We start from the raw sequence: 18,911 nt of genomic DNA, 5'->3' as shown, positions 1-18,911 counted from the left end.
ACCAATAAAAATGATGCCCCATGACAAAATTAATATTTTACATGTGTTGCAGACAGTCCAAATAGTATGTGATAAGAAAATGAGAATTATCCTCACACAATATTTCCATAAGATCAATATTTTTATACAAACAGTATTATATTTATGAAAAAACACACAAACATAATTAATGCATAATAATTTAGGCCCTATTTTTAATTGTAACTTTTGTTATGTACTAATTTTGGGTGTCCCCTGTATAATTTACATCACATTTACATTTATGCATTTAGCAGACGCTTTTATCCAAAGCCACTTACATTGCATTCAAGTTACAGTTTTTACATTTGAACCGTTATGATGATGTCTTTCATATGTAAGAAAACGGACATAACAAAATTGCATCAAAATGATTTCAGGAAATCTATCAATAGTATTATTCTGATAAAATTTGCATGTCTATTTTTATACTGCATAGAAGTCACAAATATGCTGTATATTTACACACAGGAGCAGATTTTATCAGGTAAACTGCTTTCGTGGAGCATAGGAAAGATTTGAGAAGCAGCTCCATTCTAGAAAATTATTTGTCTACATTAACTGTTTGGATCAACATTTAAATCTACACTGCTACATACAGCAAGCCAAAATATCAACATTGTGTTCATTTTAATGCTCGTGTGACGTCACTACTTGTGGTTCGCACAGGGATGTCAGGATTTGTGCTACACTGCCTTGAGCAACTAAACTCCAGGTGGATTGTTTCTGTAATAAGTGTACTGCAAGTCGCTTTGGATAAAAGCATCAGCTTAATGACTAATTACATACAAGGGAAATAACATTTTCCTGGTTATGTTCCCTTGGTGACCCCTCTAAGTGATAGGTGAACTTCTGACTTCATGTGCTTAAACTGGCAACTACTCAAACGTATTGTGAGCTTGTTATTAGCAACAACTTCACAAAAAAGAGAAAGGGGCACTATGATTTCCCAAACCCCACTAAATCTCTTTAAAAGGACAGAAGGGAATGAAACAAGGACACAAAGTGAGGGATCCAGAGAGAGCTATGAAATGTTTACCTCTCCCCAGAGTCCCTCTCTCCTGCCTACATACACTCTTTCCTCATAAAACCAGCATCTTACACATCTGTCTAAACTAGCTGCCTCTGTCGTTTTTCTTTTCTTTTCTTTTCAACTCCGTAAGACAGTGAGAGTTGGATATTGAAATGGAATAAAAGGAAGTGGAATTTTACTGAACTAAAATTCAGAGAAATTCTACAAGCATTCTGGAAAATGCCAAATCAAATTATTTATATATAAATACGCAAAACATACACACAACCAGCATTCAAAAGTATGGGGCCAGTCAGATTTGTTTTCAATAGAAAATAAAAGGCATTACGTCAGTCAAAAGTGACAGTAAAGATATGTATAATGTATAATAAAAGATTTCTATAACAAATAAATGTTGTTCTTTTGAATCCTGAAAAAGTCTCACAGTTTCCACAAAATATATGAAGCAGCACAACTATTTTTTACATTTATAATAAGACATTATTGAGCACCAAATTAACATGACCCTGGACCACAGAACTAGTCATAAGAGTCCATTTTAAAAAAACTGAAATAATATTTTATTATTAAGCTGAATAAATAAGCTTTCCATTGATGTATGGGACAATATTTGACCGAGATACAACAATTTGACAATCTGAGGGTGCAAAAATATCAAAATATTGAGAAAATCACCTTTAAATTTGTCCAAATAAAGTCTTTAGAAATGCATATTACAAATCAAAAATTAGGTTTTGATATATTTAGTGTCGGAAATTTACAAAATATCTTCATGGAACATGATCTTTACTTAATATCCTAATATTTTAAGAAAAATCAATAATTTTGACCCATACAATATATTTTTGGCTATTGCTACAAATCTACCTGTGAAACTTGAGACTGGTTTTGTGGTCCAGGGTCACATCTTAGAATGATTTCTTAAGGAATAAATTAATTTTAATAGATAAAAATATACATATAAAAACATAAAAATATAGAAATATAAATTGTAATAATATGACTGTTTTTACTATATTTTTGATCAAATAAATTTAGCATTGGTGAGCATAATTGTATTTTTTATGTAATGACAGACATTTTCAGACAGATTTCCCGAACACACTTCATGTCTGCTATTGGTCGAATAAACCAATGGCTTTGTGTTAAAATGATTGGGGTGCTCAATCAAATGAAGCAATCAAGTAAGAGTTGTAAAGCTGCTTGTTTGGATCCATTTAGGACCCATGGTAAGTATGCGACTACGTTACTCTGGAACGTTCCTCACATCTAATCTCACAATGTAATGAAGCATACGTGTGTGTGTTTGTCGGGATGTGAGGGACATGAGCAGATCACTCTGCCATGAAGCAACACATTGATCAGTGTGTCAGGCCTGGGGGAAAGGTTAAGCCGCGTGGCGCTGCCCTCCGCTCCTGAGTGTGCCTGCCGGTCTTATCAGGATGTGAAAGAGCAGGAAAGGGCAGACGATTCCCAGGACAGCATCTGACCTTCACTAATCCAACAACCTCACTCTTCTGCTATAATTAACATAAAGGAAGTTGAGGCGGCGCTTTCTCAAACAAAAGACAAGATGTGCGAGAGTGTGTGTAGGAGACTCACCTGGGCAGAGGTTGTGCAAACACTCACATAGATACACTCATTGAGAAAAATGCTGAGTTGTAACTGCTTTGAATAGTACATTGGTTCCTTTATGCTGACCCAGGTTGTTATACATACTATATATAACCTTATGTTTCAAAGACAGTAAGTGTGTTTTTATTAAAGCTCAGTGTTAAAATACTTTCTCCTAACAGTTTAATATATAGAGATAATTAGAATTAGAAGTGCACCATGTGGCTATTTTTCCCCAAAATATAATACACTGCATTTCACTGGTGCACTGAAACATTAGACAGTCTGTTAAAACAGCAAAAGGAGCTTTCAATGGAATATTTTCTTCCACCAAAAAATTGCTGCTTTATTATAAGGATACTCACTGGGTCTTGGTTCATTTGGACAATGAGTTGTTTTACGGCATGTAGAGTGGGATGGGCCCAAGGGGAAGGGTCCTGCCAATGACGGTTCAGATCGAAGCCCATTAGAGAACACCTAAAAATAAATGCAAACAAATCAACAATTCAACTCAATAAAACAATGATAAAACACCAATACCTTCATCTTTTTTTGGCAGACCTCACAGAGAGCAAAAAGCTGTGCAAAGTGATAATATCACAGTGAATATGAGCATATTTGATGTTTAATAGGTAACTACTGTGTGAGGAGACTTTGGACCAATGAGAGTCCATGTGGGCGTGGCTGTGAAACCACAACCATTTGTGTTATTTACTATTGGGTTTGAACACAGATAAGCTCAAAGTGAAATCCACACACATTCTGTGGTCAGAACTGCAGAAAAATCACACACATTTCATGTCCACTTGTGCGGAGCGAGCAGAGAGAGATGAGTGGCAGGCTCATGCAGGGCATTGTGGGATTGACAGCACAGAGGTGTAAGCATCGAAAAGTTGTGACATATTCAACATTATGCAAATGAGAGGTGAAAAGCATCAAATCACTGAGGATGAACGCTGTGGTGTCTGTCATAAACATTTCAAAATCAGCAGATTTGCATTCATTAGAGTTTCTGGTTTTAATGATTCTAATTCAGATTAAAACATTTACACAGTTTCATTGTGGCTATACTATAATAATTTATTTGTAATACTTTAAAAAACATATTTTTAAGGAAGAGTACTCACCCTCAGGCCATCCAAGAAGCAGATGAGTTTATTTGTTCATTGCAACAGATTTGGAAAAATTCCATCACTTTCTCACCAAATGGATCCACTACAGTGAATGGGTGCCGTCAGAATGAGAGTTCAAACAGCTGATTAAAGCATCACAATAATCCACACAAGTCCAGTCAATCAGTTAACATCTTATGAAATAAAAAGCTACTGTACATGTTTGTAAGAAAAAATCCATCAGGGGTTTTAAACTTAAACCACTGCTTCTGGACAAAAATGCAAATCCATTATTGTAATGTTTTTATTGGCTGTTTGTCTCATTCTGACGGCACCCATTCACTGCAGAGGATCCATTGGAGAGCAAGTGATGTAACGATAAATTTCTCCAAATCTGATGGAACAAACTAACTCATCTACATCGTGGATGACCTGAGGATGAGTACATTTTCAGCAGATTTTCATTTTTGGGTGAACTATTCCTTTAAAAGCAACCATACCACACTACATTTACAGACAGAAAGTGGCATCTGATGTTTTGGGTAATATTAAGAGTTTTCTTCTTCCACACCATTGGACATGTACAGGTCTCTGTTTGTTATTTTCCTTTCCCCGAGGCAGTGGACCGATGTGGGGAATGGACAGATGCCTGAGTCCCTGCTGCTGTCCAGCTGAGACTCTGTGACTGTGACTTTGAGCTGAACCTGTAGTCAATACTGCTGCCCTCAGAACAACACTAATCCCCAGTCAGCAAGGATTGATCCCATGTCCCCTACTGCATCTGCTTTCTCTCTCTCTCTCGACCAAAAAACTACTGATTCAGCACAGAGGGAGAGAGAGATGGATCTGGTCTCTAATTATGGACCACAATGGCTCTCATTGAGGCAGCATCGGTTAAAGTTGCTGTCGAGAGCACCTTTAAGGGTCAGTGGTGGCATATGTCGTATGTCAGCCCTGTCACCACCATTGAACCATTGATCCACCTCTGCAGCCCTTCAGTTCATAAGAGCCGTCACAAGGTGGCAGCCACTGACGCAGTTTCTGCAGGCCTATGGGAAAACACAGCGAGGCACTGATATATTCAGAATGATCGCCACCATTATATTAAAGCCAATAATGGGATTAGGAGTGAAGACAACACTAATGTAGAGAGGCCACTACACACACACACACACACACACACAGTTGTATTAAATTTACTTCTGTAGACTTTCACTTCACTCGTGTGAAATATCTCATAAAAAACTGACAGATAAGGGGCTTTTGAGCATGATGATATAATATAATTATATTATTATTATTATTATTATCATAAAAACATACACACATACCTGACTATTCTAAAGTTTTATGGTCTGTTCACTTCACTCATGTAAAATGTCTTATAAAACACTGACAGATCAGGAGCTTTGAGTATGATGACAATATATTAATAATAATAATAATAATAATTATTATTATTATTATTATATACATACAGGACTATTCTAAAGTTCATGGTCTGTAAGATTTGTGTGCTTTTGAAATAAATTTCATGCTCATCAAGGCTGCATTTATTTAATAACAAATACAGTAGAAAAAGTGAAATATTATTATAATTTTATATAAATTATCAAATATTTTAGCAATTACCCCAGCATCACACGATCCTTCAGAAATCATTCTAATATGCTGATTTGGTGATTAGGAAACATTTGTTATTATTATCATCATCAATGTTGAAAACAGCTGTGCTGCTTTATATTTTTGTGGAAACCATGATACATTTTTTTCAGGCTTCTTTGGTGAATAGAAAGTTTAAAAAGATTTAATTTATTTGAAGTAGTTTTTTTTTTGTCGCAAGGTAAGTATTTACTGACACCTTTGAATTGCATCTTTGCTGAATAAAAGTAAATTAAAATGAATAAAAGAGATTTAAAAAAAAAAACTTACTGACCTATACATATAGTTTCAATGATGACATTAAAAAAACTTAATAAATACATAACATTTATAAATGTAATAATATACATAGAAAATCTGTGTGACTAAGTGATAGTGGGAACTAATATATGCATGTTGCAAAATATTATATCATGTGTGATCATTTCAGCTGACCTGTAGTTTCCCAAGTACACGCCGTCAGGGTTGAGCATGGGAACGATCTTAAAGATCACATGATCACGCAGGACCTGAGCGACGGGATGCTGGCTGACCAGAAAGTCGATGACACCTGCAGGAAAGACAAAAACATGCAATAAAGTATAACACTCGACACGCAAAACAAGTTCATCATATCAAATTGAGTTTAAAAGACAAAATAATCATTGGATAGCAAATGGCGTTAAAACATCAGCGAAGGATATCAGAGTCACACATCACCAGTCAACACAAATGAAAAAGACCAGACAACAGAATGAAAGAGAGAGATTTATACATCTGAGAATCAAAGATCATACTAATTAGAGCAACAAAATGAGAAAGAGACAGACAGAGGACAGACAGAAAGAATGGCAGCGAGTGAGGAATGTCGATAGCGGCGGTCTCCAGTTGTCCTTCCATTTGCCCTGTACTGAGAGCAAATAATTGACAGGTAAACAAGAAGCATAGAAAGAGAGAGCAGGAGTGTGTGTGTGAGAGAGGGCAGACCCCATCTCATTCCCCCATCTTCCTCAACCCCTCACCCACTCTGTCCTGCTCATTAGTGCTAATGGAGGCATAACAAGCTCTCTAATTGAGTCAATGTGGCACAGAGGCAGGCCACACTGCTATGCTATCTAATTGCTTGAAGTTCCTATATTTATTCATGCATATCCGCATGTGTGTGTGTTATTAAGGTGGCAGGGCAGGTGACTTTGAAGCTTTGTACTGACCGAACTTCAGTTAAGCATAAAAAGCCCTCTTCAGAATTACAACAAGGCCGAACTCAATAATTAGCTGCATGAAGATTTAGGCTGAGACGAACCACTATCACAATCACATCAAATGACAGTCCTAAATCATCTGGATGCACACAGAAGTTATAGACTGACTGTTTTATTTTCAGTGGCAAATTATAATGCAGGATGACAGACGGCAGAAGTCATGCAGATATATAGACAATTATATAGTACACATATGCAAACAATACTATTTAATATTGGTAAATGAAACAAGAATAAATTTCATTTAACATTTTAGAAAAATGTGAGTGTTCTAAATGATGTTGTGGGTGGCTGCCAATGCCTGATTGCCAACATCTAACACTAACCCACAGCACTTCCATGAAATATTTTGAGACAGGGGTCTTCAAACTTTTTCAGCTCAAGGGCCCTATAATAACCTGTGTATGTATGGCACATTATTAATATATTTCCATACTTTGATTTTAGACATGACATGACTATTATATATTCACAGTATACAATACACAGTAAAAATACTGAAAGGGTTAGGATCAGTATTTGTTTTTAATTAATATAGCATGGACGCATCAAAAGTAACAACAAAGACATTTATTACAAAACATTTCTATTTCAAATAATTGCTGTTCTTATTAATTTTCTATTCATTAAAGAATCCTAAACAATGTATTATTGTTTTCACAAAGAATATTAAGCAGCACAAAAGTTTTTTAACACGGTTAATAATAAGAAATGTTTCTTAAGCACCAAATTAGAAAATCCGAATGATTTCTGAGGGATCATTTAACACGAAAAGTGGAGTAATGGCTGCTGAAAATTCAGCTTTACCATCATAGGAATAAATTGCATTTTAAATTAAAATATAATTAAATAGAAAACATTTTACAATTTCACTTTTTTTTCAAGAAATTATGAGTGGTCACGAGTAAAACTCATCACAATGTGGTTTCCTGGGTGTTGCTTTAGCTATGTTAATATTTAATTGATATTGTATTTTTGTCCAATTTTCATTTCAGGTTGAAAATCAATTAGTTGCTTAGAAAATCATTTTTGCTTAGATGGAACAGCAGCTACGCTAATTATGTCTCTATTTGCTTCTCTGTTTCTGCCACGATTAACATCTCATGGTAACTAGGAATTACAGAAGCTTCAGTCTGGATCCAACCCTTAAATGATCTGAGATGGCCGAACACCTGAGAAGAGATGATGCCAACCCCTCAGAGGACCTCAGAGAATGCCAACGCTCAGACAACATACAGAATTACCAAATTTTGCCATAAATTAAATATATTAAGTTTCTGATAATGATTTTACATTAAGCTTTGGAAACATAATCCACCAGTGAAAAGACTGCATTGTATCATTATTTGTCAAGGACACTTTCAGGAAAGCCATGTCTCTGTATTGTAACGCAAAGTGAAAGCAGACTTTTTCTATAGAATTGATGTTATTGCCTTTGAAATCTGGGCATTTTGTCAGACTGTTGTGTCAGCAAGTGTTGTGCTCCGTGACAGGTAAGGTCTTTGCATCGCCGGCTTTAAACAGATTTAGGAGTGATGCAGAGAAGATGAGCTGACACTTCCCCTAATCTGCCGTACACTCCCTGACCTCCTGTTTTTCCGCTCATCCGCTGACCTTCGCTTACAGCGGAGCCCAGAACTTAAAGTACAAAAAGAAAAGCGTTCTGATGAAACACAGAGGCCCACCGAGGCTAACCGTCCTTAACGTTGGTCAGAGTTTTGTATTTCAGCAGATTACAGGATCTCAGGACATCATCGGGCTGCGTATGTGTGTGTGTCGAGACGAGACAAGGTCTTACCCTGACAGATGAAGGAAGCAGGTGATTCTCCAGGGTGAACACGGGCTGTGAGAAACACCACCCGCTTTTCTCGCTCTTGGTTCAGATGGGCTGAAACACACACACAAATGCAGAAAGGTTAGTCTCAGCAGGTAGGGGTCTTGGCAGGACAGTGTATGTGTGGTCAGGAGCCATATGTCTGGGCCCTGGAGTTTCAGACCTCAGACATGCAGCAGGAAACCCAGTATGACAGGACAGGAGTGATAGGAAATGTCCGAGCTAATGAAGACACCACAGGAGGACAAAACACAATGAGCTACTGATCACAAGAGCAGGAGAAAAACATCTTGTGGCTGGCGAATGAACATGGATCCTCAAGCGCCTACATCTTTTCAATTAAGACTTTAACTACACCAATTTAATATTAAATTAAAAAGTGCCCACCCCGAAGTCTCTATGATGAGGTCTAATGTTCCAGACCTCTTTCAACGTACGTTTACTGGATTTGTTTTCAGTTTTATTGGATTGCTTAGAAAATGAATAGCACTGCTCTTTTTGATAAGCTTCATCATTTGAAGCATATAAAAACAGTGTGGGATGACTTGTGCACCAAAGTTGCTCAATAAAGATGCTTTCCTTAGCATATACCACTAATTAGCATTTAATTAAGGCAATGTGTACTCAGTATTTACTAAAAGCAGAAGTTTATTATCCATCCCCATCCACTCAAACCATTTATGTAAATTAAGCTGCAAAATTGGGTCATTCAGAAACGGCCATTAAAAGTTACTAAAGACAGTAAGAAATATACCAGTATGCAGAGGTTGGCCAATCATAATAGAGGTCATTCATATATAGAACGCTCAAAGTTATAGCAAACAGCCTGTTTAATTCAAAGGGTCAGGGACAGGGGTAAAGCATTCATGTAAAACTAAACCTGAAAACCTAATAAGCAGGCTTTAGTGAATATGTTAAAAAAGACTTTTTTGTCCCTTTTAGATTTTCTGGCAAATTGAAATAAGGTCACTATGTATAAATAAATTCAATACTGTCCACAGAATAAGTATAGAATAAAACAATTGCATTGTATAATAAATAAAATGAATCTGATGATTCCCAGCCAGTATTTAGAAAGCACAACAAAACCTATGTTTGAAAACTTATGTCAATTTTTGCTGAATTCCATTTCTTAATATAAATATCAATGTCAACAACTACAACACTAATAATAATAATAATAGGACTTTAGCAAAAAATTATAAAATGCTACAAAACTATATGAACCTTTTAAAAGCCCTTAGTTTTTGGTAGATGGGATTTTAAGGTTACTGTGTTTTTAAATGAATTCCATGTTAGGTACTTCATCATGCATCAATAATAACTCCTAGATCTGTTTCCAGACATTTAGTCCTCTTCTCCTCTTTTACAATCTCCAAAATGATACAGAGAGGAATTTAATGCAGCGTAAATCAAATCAGTCCCTCTTTGTGAGCGATGCCAGTTGGGAATGGAATGGGAATACCATTCAAGTTAATGAAAAGAAAGGCTGGACGAATGCGAAAGGACTGCCAACAAAAGCTCCTCTTTAAAAGTCTGATGCGCTTCCAGGCAGAGAAGCGAGCACATTTTAGTCTCAGAGCACTCCGTTTCTTAAGGCTGGATGCTACAGGAACATGCACGATGGGGAATTTGCTCGGCCTTCATGGTTTTCTCTTATCGGTTTGTTCCGTGGGTTGCCCAAACAGGTAAGCCAGAAAGAACTTCTTCTAGCAAGAAAATCACATAATGACCAAGAATTTACACCTGTAGGGAGATAGAAGCACAAGCGCGCACACACACACACACACACACACACACTTGCAGTATATAAGTCCACTGTTTCTATTATCACTTTCTATTCGCAGGCACATAGATAAAACACAGAGTTTTTAAAGAACAGGCACTGATGACTGAAAATGCTAAATTGGTCTTTGAACTAATATGGATGATTCTATTCAACGCAGAAGTAATGCATCAAGATGAAAAATGAAGATGCACTGTCTTACGTGTGTGTTTGTGTCAGAGGAATATTACAGAATTAATAAGGCACAAACGCACATGCGTACTAATGCCTCAGCAGTCTGAGGAGTAACAGAACACAGGTCAATCCTCAAAGATATCCTCCTCACTTCCACACTTGACCACGAATGAAACATTAAAATATCCAAATGCATTATTCAGCAGGCTCCTTTAATATTATATCCATCCATCACTAGCTGTAAAGACAAGCATGGCCTAATACATTATGTCTATGGTGACTCGGGCTCCCGTGGGACTGTCTTTAAGTCTGTAAAGGATTGCGAAGGCTGAAGGGAAATGATTAGAACTGTACCTGAGATCATTTTGGCAGTTTTGCTCTTAAAGCAGTTCAAGGAAGCCTGTCGTCTCAAAGATGGCTATTACTAGTAGTAAGAGGGATTGGATTTATAAAAATCTACTGTGGTAACAACAGCTTCTGCCAAAGTACAGTTATTGCTACTACAAGAAAAATGTGGTAAATTCACCACCACTTTCTTCATAAAAAGAACGCTAGATTGTTCCAGTCCTTAATGCTGACTTGTCAATAAAGTGTTCCAGGTAGATACAGTATTACATAATATCTCTGCACACCACCATAAGGTTTTCAAACTTTTGATGCCACAGACCCCAAAACATGATTAAAAAGGACCCCCTCCTAAAATTCAAAAGGTGACTTCATATTATAAAATAAAGACCCACTTTATACTGTAAAAATTCTAAATCAAAATAATAAATGTTAAAATTGTATTATCTGGAAAATGTAAAAAGCGTATTTTGTTTCTACTAAGCTGAATAAAACAAATTATTATTATTATTGTATTTTTTTTTTTGTACAATAATTATTTATTATTTATCATCATTCTCTAAACTCTTCACTGGCCCCTGCCATAAAGACCATGTTGTTTTAATTTGCCTAAAAATATTTTTAAATAATATTTCATATACTACTACTACTACTAATTATACTACTACTACAACAATTACTAATATTTACCATCATGGTCACACTTTTAAGGTCCAATTCTAGCTATTAACAAACCATAAACTACGACTTTTGCCTCTAAAAACTCCTAATTTGCTGCTTATTAATAGTAAGGTAGTTGTTAAGTTTAGGTTTTGTGTAGGATTAGGGATGTAGAATATGGCCATATAGAATAAATGCTTTACAAGTACTAATAAACAGCTAATATATTAACAAAAGGCATGCTAATAAGAAACTAGTTAATAGCGAGAACTGGTCCCTATACCAAATATTTTTATGTAAAGTAACATAGTACATTTATATGTATTATTTTAAAGAATATTTTAGAATATTTTTATAAAATAATTTAACATGCAATTATGATAATTTTTTTTTATAAAATTTAACATGCAATTATATTATGATAAAAAAAATTATAAAATAATTTAACATGCAATTATATTATGATAAAAAAAATTATAAAATAATTTAACATGCAATCATATTATGATAATAATCTTGGATGGATTGCTTCAGTCTGTCCCTGTCTGTTGTGCTGCTGAGAGGTTTGCGTTTGTAGCTCCGCTTTTTTATTGAATCGTTACCTTACTTTCACTCTCTGTTGTTTAAAGTGATAATATATAACTTAATTCCCACCAAGTTCTGATATTATCTAATCAAACTTATCTAACTAATTTGAGCGTTCGCTTTTTAAAACCGCGAGTGCAGCACATCAGCACATCAGCTGGTTAGCTTGTTACTCCCGCTTCCATTCGCGCCTATTATTGTTTTCTTTTTTCTCGCTCCGTTTTCATTTCTCTCTCGCTCCGTTTTTCACGAGTTCATCAAACAACAGTGGTAAGTGGTAAGTTAAGTTGGTATCATTCATTCACGCTTCTTCTCCTGCTATTGTTGTTTGCATTTCATGTCACCTGTATAGTTTATCTCTCTCTGTCGGTGATGAGGGATTCACATGTGATAAATGCAGGGAAATAGTTAGGCTGACAGAGAAGGTTTCAGAATTAGAGACACGCATCCAAACTTTAGTTGAGGATAGTAAGAATGTGAGGGCTGTAGATACTGCTTTGGATGCGACTAGCTCAGGGAGTCCTGCACATTGTTCGGTTCCGGTTGAGCCCGTGCAGCAGGGCAGCTGGGTGACTGTGAGGCGACTTAGTCGCGGGTCAAAACACCACTCTTCCGTCTCGATCAAAACATCAAACAGGTTCTCCCCACTCACTGTTGTAATTCCTACACCGTTCACCTGATTTGGATGTAAATACCCACAAATTAAAGCTGACAGTCTGCAGTTAAAGCATATCTTGTTTGTTTCATTTGAAATCCATTGTGGTGGTGTATAGAGCCAAAAATGTTAGAATTGTGTCGATGTCCCAATATTTATGGACCTGACTGTATGTTAGACCCTATTCCATCTAAACTACTAAAAGAGCTGCTTCCAGAAGTCATAGATCCCCTTTTGGCTATTATTAATTCATCACTGTCATTAGGATATGTCCCCAAAACCTTCAAATTGGCTGTTATTAAGCCTCTCATTAAAAACCACAACTTGACCGCAAAGATCTAGTTAATTACAGACCGATCTCAAATCTCCCTTTTCTGTCAAAGATACTAGAAAAGGTAGTATCCTCACAATTATATTCCTTCTTAGAGAAAAATTGTATTTGTGAGGAATTCCAGTCAGGATTTAGACCGTATCATAGTACTGAGACTGCTCTCATTAGAGTTACAAATGACCTGCTTCTATCATCTGATCATGGTTGTATCTCTTTATTAGTTCTACTGGATCTTAGCACTGTGTTCGACACTATCAACCACAACATTCTTTTAAATAGACTAGAACACTTTGTTGGCATTAGTGGAAGTGCATTAGCATGGTTCAAATCGTATTTATCTGAACGCCATCAGTTCGTAGCAGTGAATGAAGAGTTATCATATCGATCACAAGTGCAGTACGGAGTACCTCAAGGCTCAGTACTAGGGCTGTTACTTTTCACGCTTTACATGTTACCCTTGGGAGATATTATCAGGAGATAGGAGACTAACAGAATACATAGTCGGTATAAAAAACTGGATGACGAGTAACTTCTTACTGCTAAATTCTGAAAAAACAGAGGTGTTAATTATCAGACCTAAAAACCCCACATGTAATAATCTAGAACACTATCTAACACTTGACGGCTGCTCTATCAATTCTTCTTCATCAGTTAGGAACCTAGGTGTGTTGTTTGATAGCAATTTTTCATTTGAAAGCCATGTTTCTAGCATCTGTAAAACTGCGTTTTTCCATCTCAAAAACATATCTAAATTGCGACCTATGCTCTCAACGTCAAATGCAGAAATACTAATTCATGCGTTTATGACCTCAAGGTTAGACTATTGTAATGCTTTATTGGGTGGTTGTTCTGTACGCTTGATCAACAAATGACAGCTGGTACAAAATGCAGCAGCTAGAGTCCTTACTAGAACCAGGAAGTACGACCATATTAGCCCGGTTCTGTCAACACTGCATTGGCTCCCCATCAAACATCGTATAGATTTTAAAATCTTGTTAATTACTTATAAAGCCCTGTACTCGAGCAAGCTCTTATCACATTAAAGTCCTCCATGTCTGCTGCGTTCTCAAAACTCTGGCCATTTGAAAATACCTAGAATATCAAAATCGACTGCAGGCGGCAGATCCTTTTCCTATTTAGCACCCAAACTCTGGAACAATCTACCTAATACTGTTCGGGAGGCAGACACACTGTCAGTTTAAATCTAGATTAAAGACATTTCTTTAACCTGGCTTACGCATTACACACTAATACACTTCTATTATTCAAATCCGTTAAAGGATTGTTAGGCTGCATTAATTAGATCAACCAGAACCGGGAACACTCCCCATAACACATGATGTACTCGTTACATCATAAGAAGAATGGCATCTTCGCTAATATTTGTCTGTTTCTATTCTGTTTCTCAGTCCGTGTCCGGATCAGATGGTGGATCGGCGCTGGGAGATGATGTATGTGGCCCTGATCGTTGGCGGAGACCAGGACACCGAAATGAGCGCCAGAGACAGATCCCCAGTGAGGACCCCGCCACTTAGACAGCCATCGGGAAAGACCACTGGAACCAGTTGAGCCCTTACAATTTGACTTTGCTGAAGTTGAAATTGAACTTCTGTTTCGTTTGGCCAGAGGAGAACTGGCCCCCTGACTGAGCCTGGTTTCTCCCAAGGTTTTTTTTCTCCATTCTGTCACCGATGGAGTTTTGGTTCCTTGTCGCTGTCGCCTCTAGCTTGCTTAGTTGGGGACACTTCATTTCCAGCGATATCGTCGACCTGATTGCAAAGACACTATTTAAACTGAACTGGATGATGACATCACTGAATTCAATAATGAAATGCCTTTAACTGAAAATCTTTTTTTTAATCTTTTCATTTTACATTATTGACACACTATTTTCCTTTTTTGATATTGTGCAGTTGCTTTGACACAATTTACATTGTTAAAAGCGCTATATAAATAAAGGTGACTTGACTTTTCATAGTCACTGCACAGGGGTAGCAGAAAACCCCACTGCAGTAAACAGATGATTATCTGTCATGTAAAGCAACTGTTACCACATGGATGCACGCACGCACGCACGCACGCGCGCACACACACATACATACACCGCCCTCCCATGAGACTGCCTTGTCTTGTATGGCCGGTCAATAATATATCACGGCCTCTCTCGCTGTGTCCTAAACGACTCCGGTGATCGTTGAGCTCATTGCTATGTACACAAGCCTAATATCTTATTGATCTCATCTGGGTTTGTGCTGAGCTGCAGGAAATGCTGATTGCTGCTATGCTACGTTCACCCATATATATTCTAATCTGCTTCCTGGGGGCCTGAAAACACTTCAGCATGGGCTGCAATCATAAAACATTCGTTGAATTTTACAGGAAAATTTCTCTCGCCGCCTCTCTCCCCCTCTATGTCCTTCACAGAGATGGATGGCTTTGCCATTCAGAAGTCTCAGTGGAAAGGCTCGGGCGTTTGCTGGAAATGTGAGCGCTTGCGTTTCAGCAGACGCCGGGTGTGTGCTTCCATCAGTTATAAATCCCACCTCGGGCCCGACCCGCCGCAAACAAGCCAGCGTATGTAAAACAATGCAGCAGCCTGGAGGCAAACGCTACACTTAGACGTGCGGAACAGATGGGGCGAGCCTTGTGTTTACGTTGCTCCGTGCCTATAGACCTCCCTCCCCATTAAAGCGAACAGCCCAGAAACATTCATTACGAGTCACTTGCCGCCATTCCATACGGTTCTTTTCGGAATTAATACTCTGTAAGATGTATTTTTAATGTTCATTTACGTCAGTGTTTTTATCAGCGTTTTCCAGAGGGCCTGCAGCTTAACAGAGAGCAAACGTTTATCTTTATGTTGAGAACTGCTGCGTGAGCTCTCTTTCTTTTCATTTCTCTTGCTCTCAAAACACTACACATGTCGGACTTGGAGTCCTTTGACCTGCAGGTGGTGCTAAAGATCAACAACAGGCATCCAATTCACCACCTCCAACCCTGCAGAAAAGGCAGAAAAAACTCTTATGAAACAAGACAAATGTGCTTTAGCAAACTGCAAAGTTTTTTTTCCCTGCCCGTTTCGCTGCATCAGTGCTTTTCTTACACTATGTTTTCCTTTGACACCCGTCAGGCATCCTGATGCCTTAATGTATGAATGTTACCTTGACCTATTTCATAACCTTGCCTCTGCCGTTTACCTATAAGGACCTGCTGAGACATAAACAAGCACTCTCTCCTATAGATGAGAAACGTTCCCAATTAGACCATAAAGCACCAGTAATGGACTGACTCTTTTAAAAGGACTCCACAGGCCCGCTCTATATCTCCTTTAATGGTGCTGCCGGCTTGGTAGCAATGGGAATCCCTCATCTCAAAGAAGATCCCACCACTCCAAATCATACGAAAGGTCAACAGCCCCGTTCGGCTCCTTCTACTGCTCCCCACTTCCATTAGAAAAGGAATAAAAGGCGGAGAGGAAAACAAGAGTGAGACGGGGGAGAAATTTTATGTTGACAACCTTGGCTAAGACAACCACCTCAGCATATTTCTCACCTGAGAGCACAAGTCCCCACTTTATCGCCCGCCGTGGTAAATTTAAACGCAAGTGTATTATGATCAGGTGCGATAAATATGTAAATAGCGTCAAAAGAAGAGAAGTGTCTTTCACAAAAAGTGAAAAATCTAATGGATTTTGAAGGTTATGCAGATTGTGCAGTTCGGCTTTTCTCCTGCGGTCGACGTGCCACTTTTAATGCAAGCTGATAAGACATGAAAAGGGCCCTGACGTAACACAATTACCTGGGATCTTTAAGAGAGCTGGAACCCGAGCAGATCAAATTCAGCAGAAATGGCAGCTTCGCTCTGTTCAAGATGAGCTGAGTAAGTTTCATCACGCCGGCCTGAGATAGATGACTCAAACATGACAGGCTCAGGTCAGACGAAGCAGTCCAGATCTACTGCTCAATAACCACATGCCATCCATTATTATTAGCATTACTATAATGACATGCAGAAACGCACAGTGGGGTCTGAAAGTCTGAAAACACCAGTGAAAATTTTCTCTAATTTAATACAATGTCTATCATCTTGTACCATTGTACTACCATAGTTTTGGATATCATGGGGCTATGGTAAAATTATGCTTTTTGGATATGAACAGTTTACAAAAACAACATGGACATCATACTTTCTATGATACATTTCCAAAAAAAAGACTGTACCGTGCTCATATACATACATACATACATACATATATATATATATATACACAGTGGGGCAAATAAGTATTTGATACACTGCCGATTTTTCAAGTTTTCCCACTTACAAAGAATGGAGAGATCTGTAATATTCATCGTAGGTACACCTCAACTGTGAGAGACAGAATATTAAAAAAAAAAATCCAGAAAATCACATTGCATTTTTGAATAATTAATTTCCATTTTATTGCATGAAATAAGTATTTGATCACCTACCAACCAGCAAGAATTCTGGCTCTCACAGACCTGTTAGTTTGTCTTTAAGAAGCCCTCCTATCTTCCACTCATTTGAACTCGTTACCTGTATAAAAGACACCTGTTCACACACTCAATCAATCAGACTCCAACCTCTCCACTATGGGCAAGACCAAAGAGCTGTCTAAGGACACTAGGGACAAAATTGTAGACCTGCACAAGGATGGGATGGGCTACAGGATGATAAATTATTAATTATATATTATTTTGATAATAAAATAAATAATATAATAAAATAAATAATCATTACTATTACAATTATATAATATATATCACACTAGTACCATCTGATACTATCACTGCACCACAGTACTTTTCTGTAATAACAGATACAGTAAATTAATATATATGTCATAAAATTATAGCAAATTATTTTTATGGCTGCCAAAAAGTGTTTATGTCTCATTAGTGGTGGGAGGAATACACAGTCTTGGTTTTGTGTCCTCCAACCTCCACCCCAGGAGGACGAGGACCTTCTTCCTCCAAAAGCATTCAGTTATTCTGAACGGCACCCAGCACCTTCACGCTGGAGTGAATTAGCATCAGTTCGCAGCAGCAGTGGAATGACACACTCGCCCGTGTGTGCGTCATATCAGCCGACACGGACTAGCTGTAAATTGTCAGTAGTGTTAAATTTATACAGGCTGCTGTACAGGTGCTGGAGCCGAACAGTCATCAACCTCCCTCTTTCTCTCACTCCCATCTCACTTTATTCTTCAAGGACAGGGCTTTAAAAGAAATAGAGCTTTACGCCTGTGGATTCCTGCCTGTGTACAGGTCAGGTGGAAGCAGAACAGGCAGTACGCACCACATCTCCTCGTGGATTTTCTTCAGCCACAAGGTCATAAACCATTTTTCACCCCAGGGCTCCTCAATGTTACTCTCTCACCTCAAAGCATCAGACTAGCTCTTCAATCTCAGATCTGATTCTATTCAAAGTCCGCCTCTCTAAAAGAAACCCTTTGAACACATCCATCTCATTCTTTTACATCGCATTTATCGCCAGTAGTTGGCCAGATTGGGGCCGCCACAAAGCTGGACTGTGAAAGGACCGTGTCTGAGTCAAAGTCAAGGGGATAACAGAGGTCAGACCGGAGGAAAAAGGGAAGAGAAAGTGCGTGCCCAGGTCAACAACTCACTATATGTGATCCTAAATCAGATCTCAGCCTGTGGAAGCTGAAGTGAGCAATCAAGGGCCGGAGAGATTTTGGTTCCCACATTGCACTGTAAGAAGCGAGTCACTCCAGAGGATTACAATGGCATGTTATGACACTGGTATCAGACGGAGCTGAAGAGAGATGGAGAGACAGCAAAACTCACCATGTAAATACAACTCTGAACCCTCTTAAG

At 37.9% G+C, this 18,911-nt stretch overlaps 1 protein-coding gene across 2 annotated transcripts in view; it reads right to left on the bottom strand.

The window, feature by feature from the left end:
* Positions 1–18,911, bottom strand: part of agbl4 (AGBL carboxypeptidase 4) — a 343,262-nt gene that overhangs the window by 33,109 nt on the left and 291,242 nt on the right. For both annotated transcript variants that reach the window (XM_079383835.1, XM_079383836.1), the window contains exons 7-9: positions 8,479–8,568; positions 5,875–5,989; positions 3,031–3,142 (exon numbers count right to left, since the gene is read on the bottom strand). In XM_079383835.1, the coding sequence (XP_079239961.1) occupies positions 3,031–3,142; positions 5,875–5,989; positions 8,479–8,568 (317 nt within the window). The remainder of the gene's footprint in view (positions 1–3,030; positions 3,143–5,874; positions 5,990–8,478; positions 8,569–18,911) is intronic.

This window comes from Barbus barbus (assembly GCF_936440315.1).
Source record: "Barbus barbus genome assembly, chromosome: 29".
In the NCBI taxonomy this organism is placed as follows: Eukaryota; Metazoa; Chordata; class Actinopteri; order Cypriniformes; family Cyprinidae; genus Barbus; species Barbus barbus.
The sequence above is the reverse complement of the archived record's forward strand: the minus strand, read 5'-3'. Positions and strand labels throughout refer to the sequence as shown.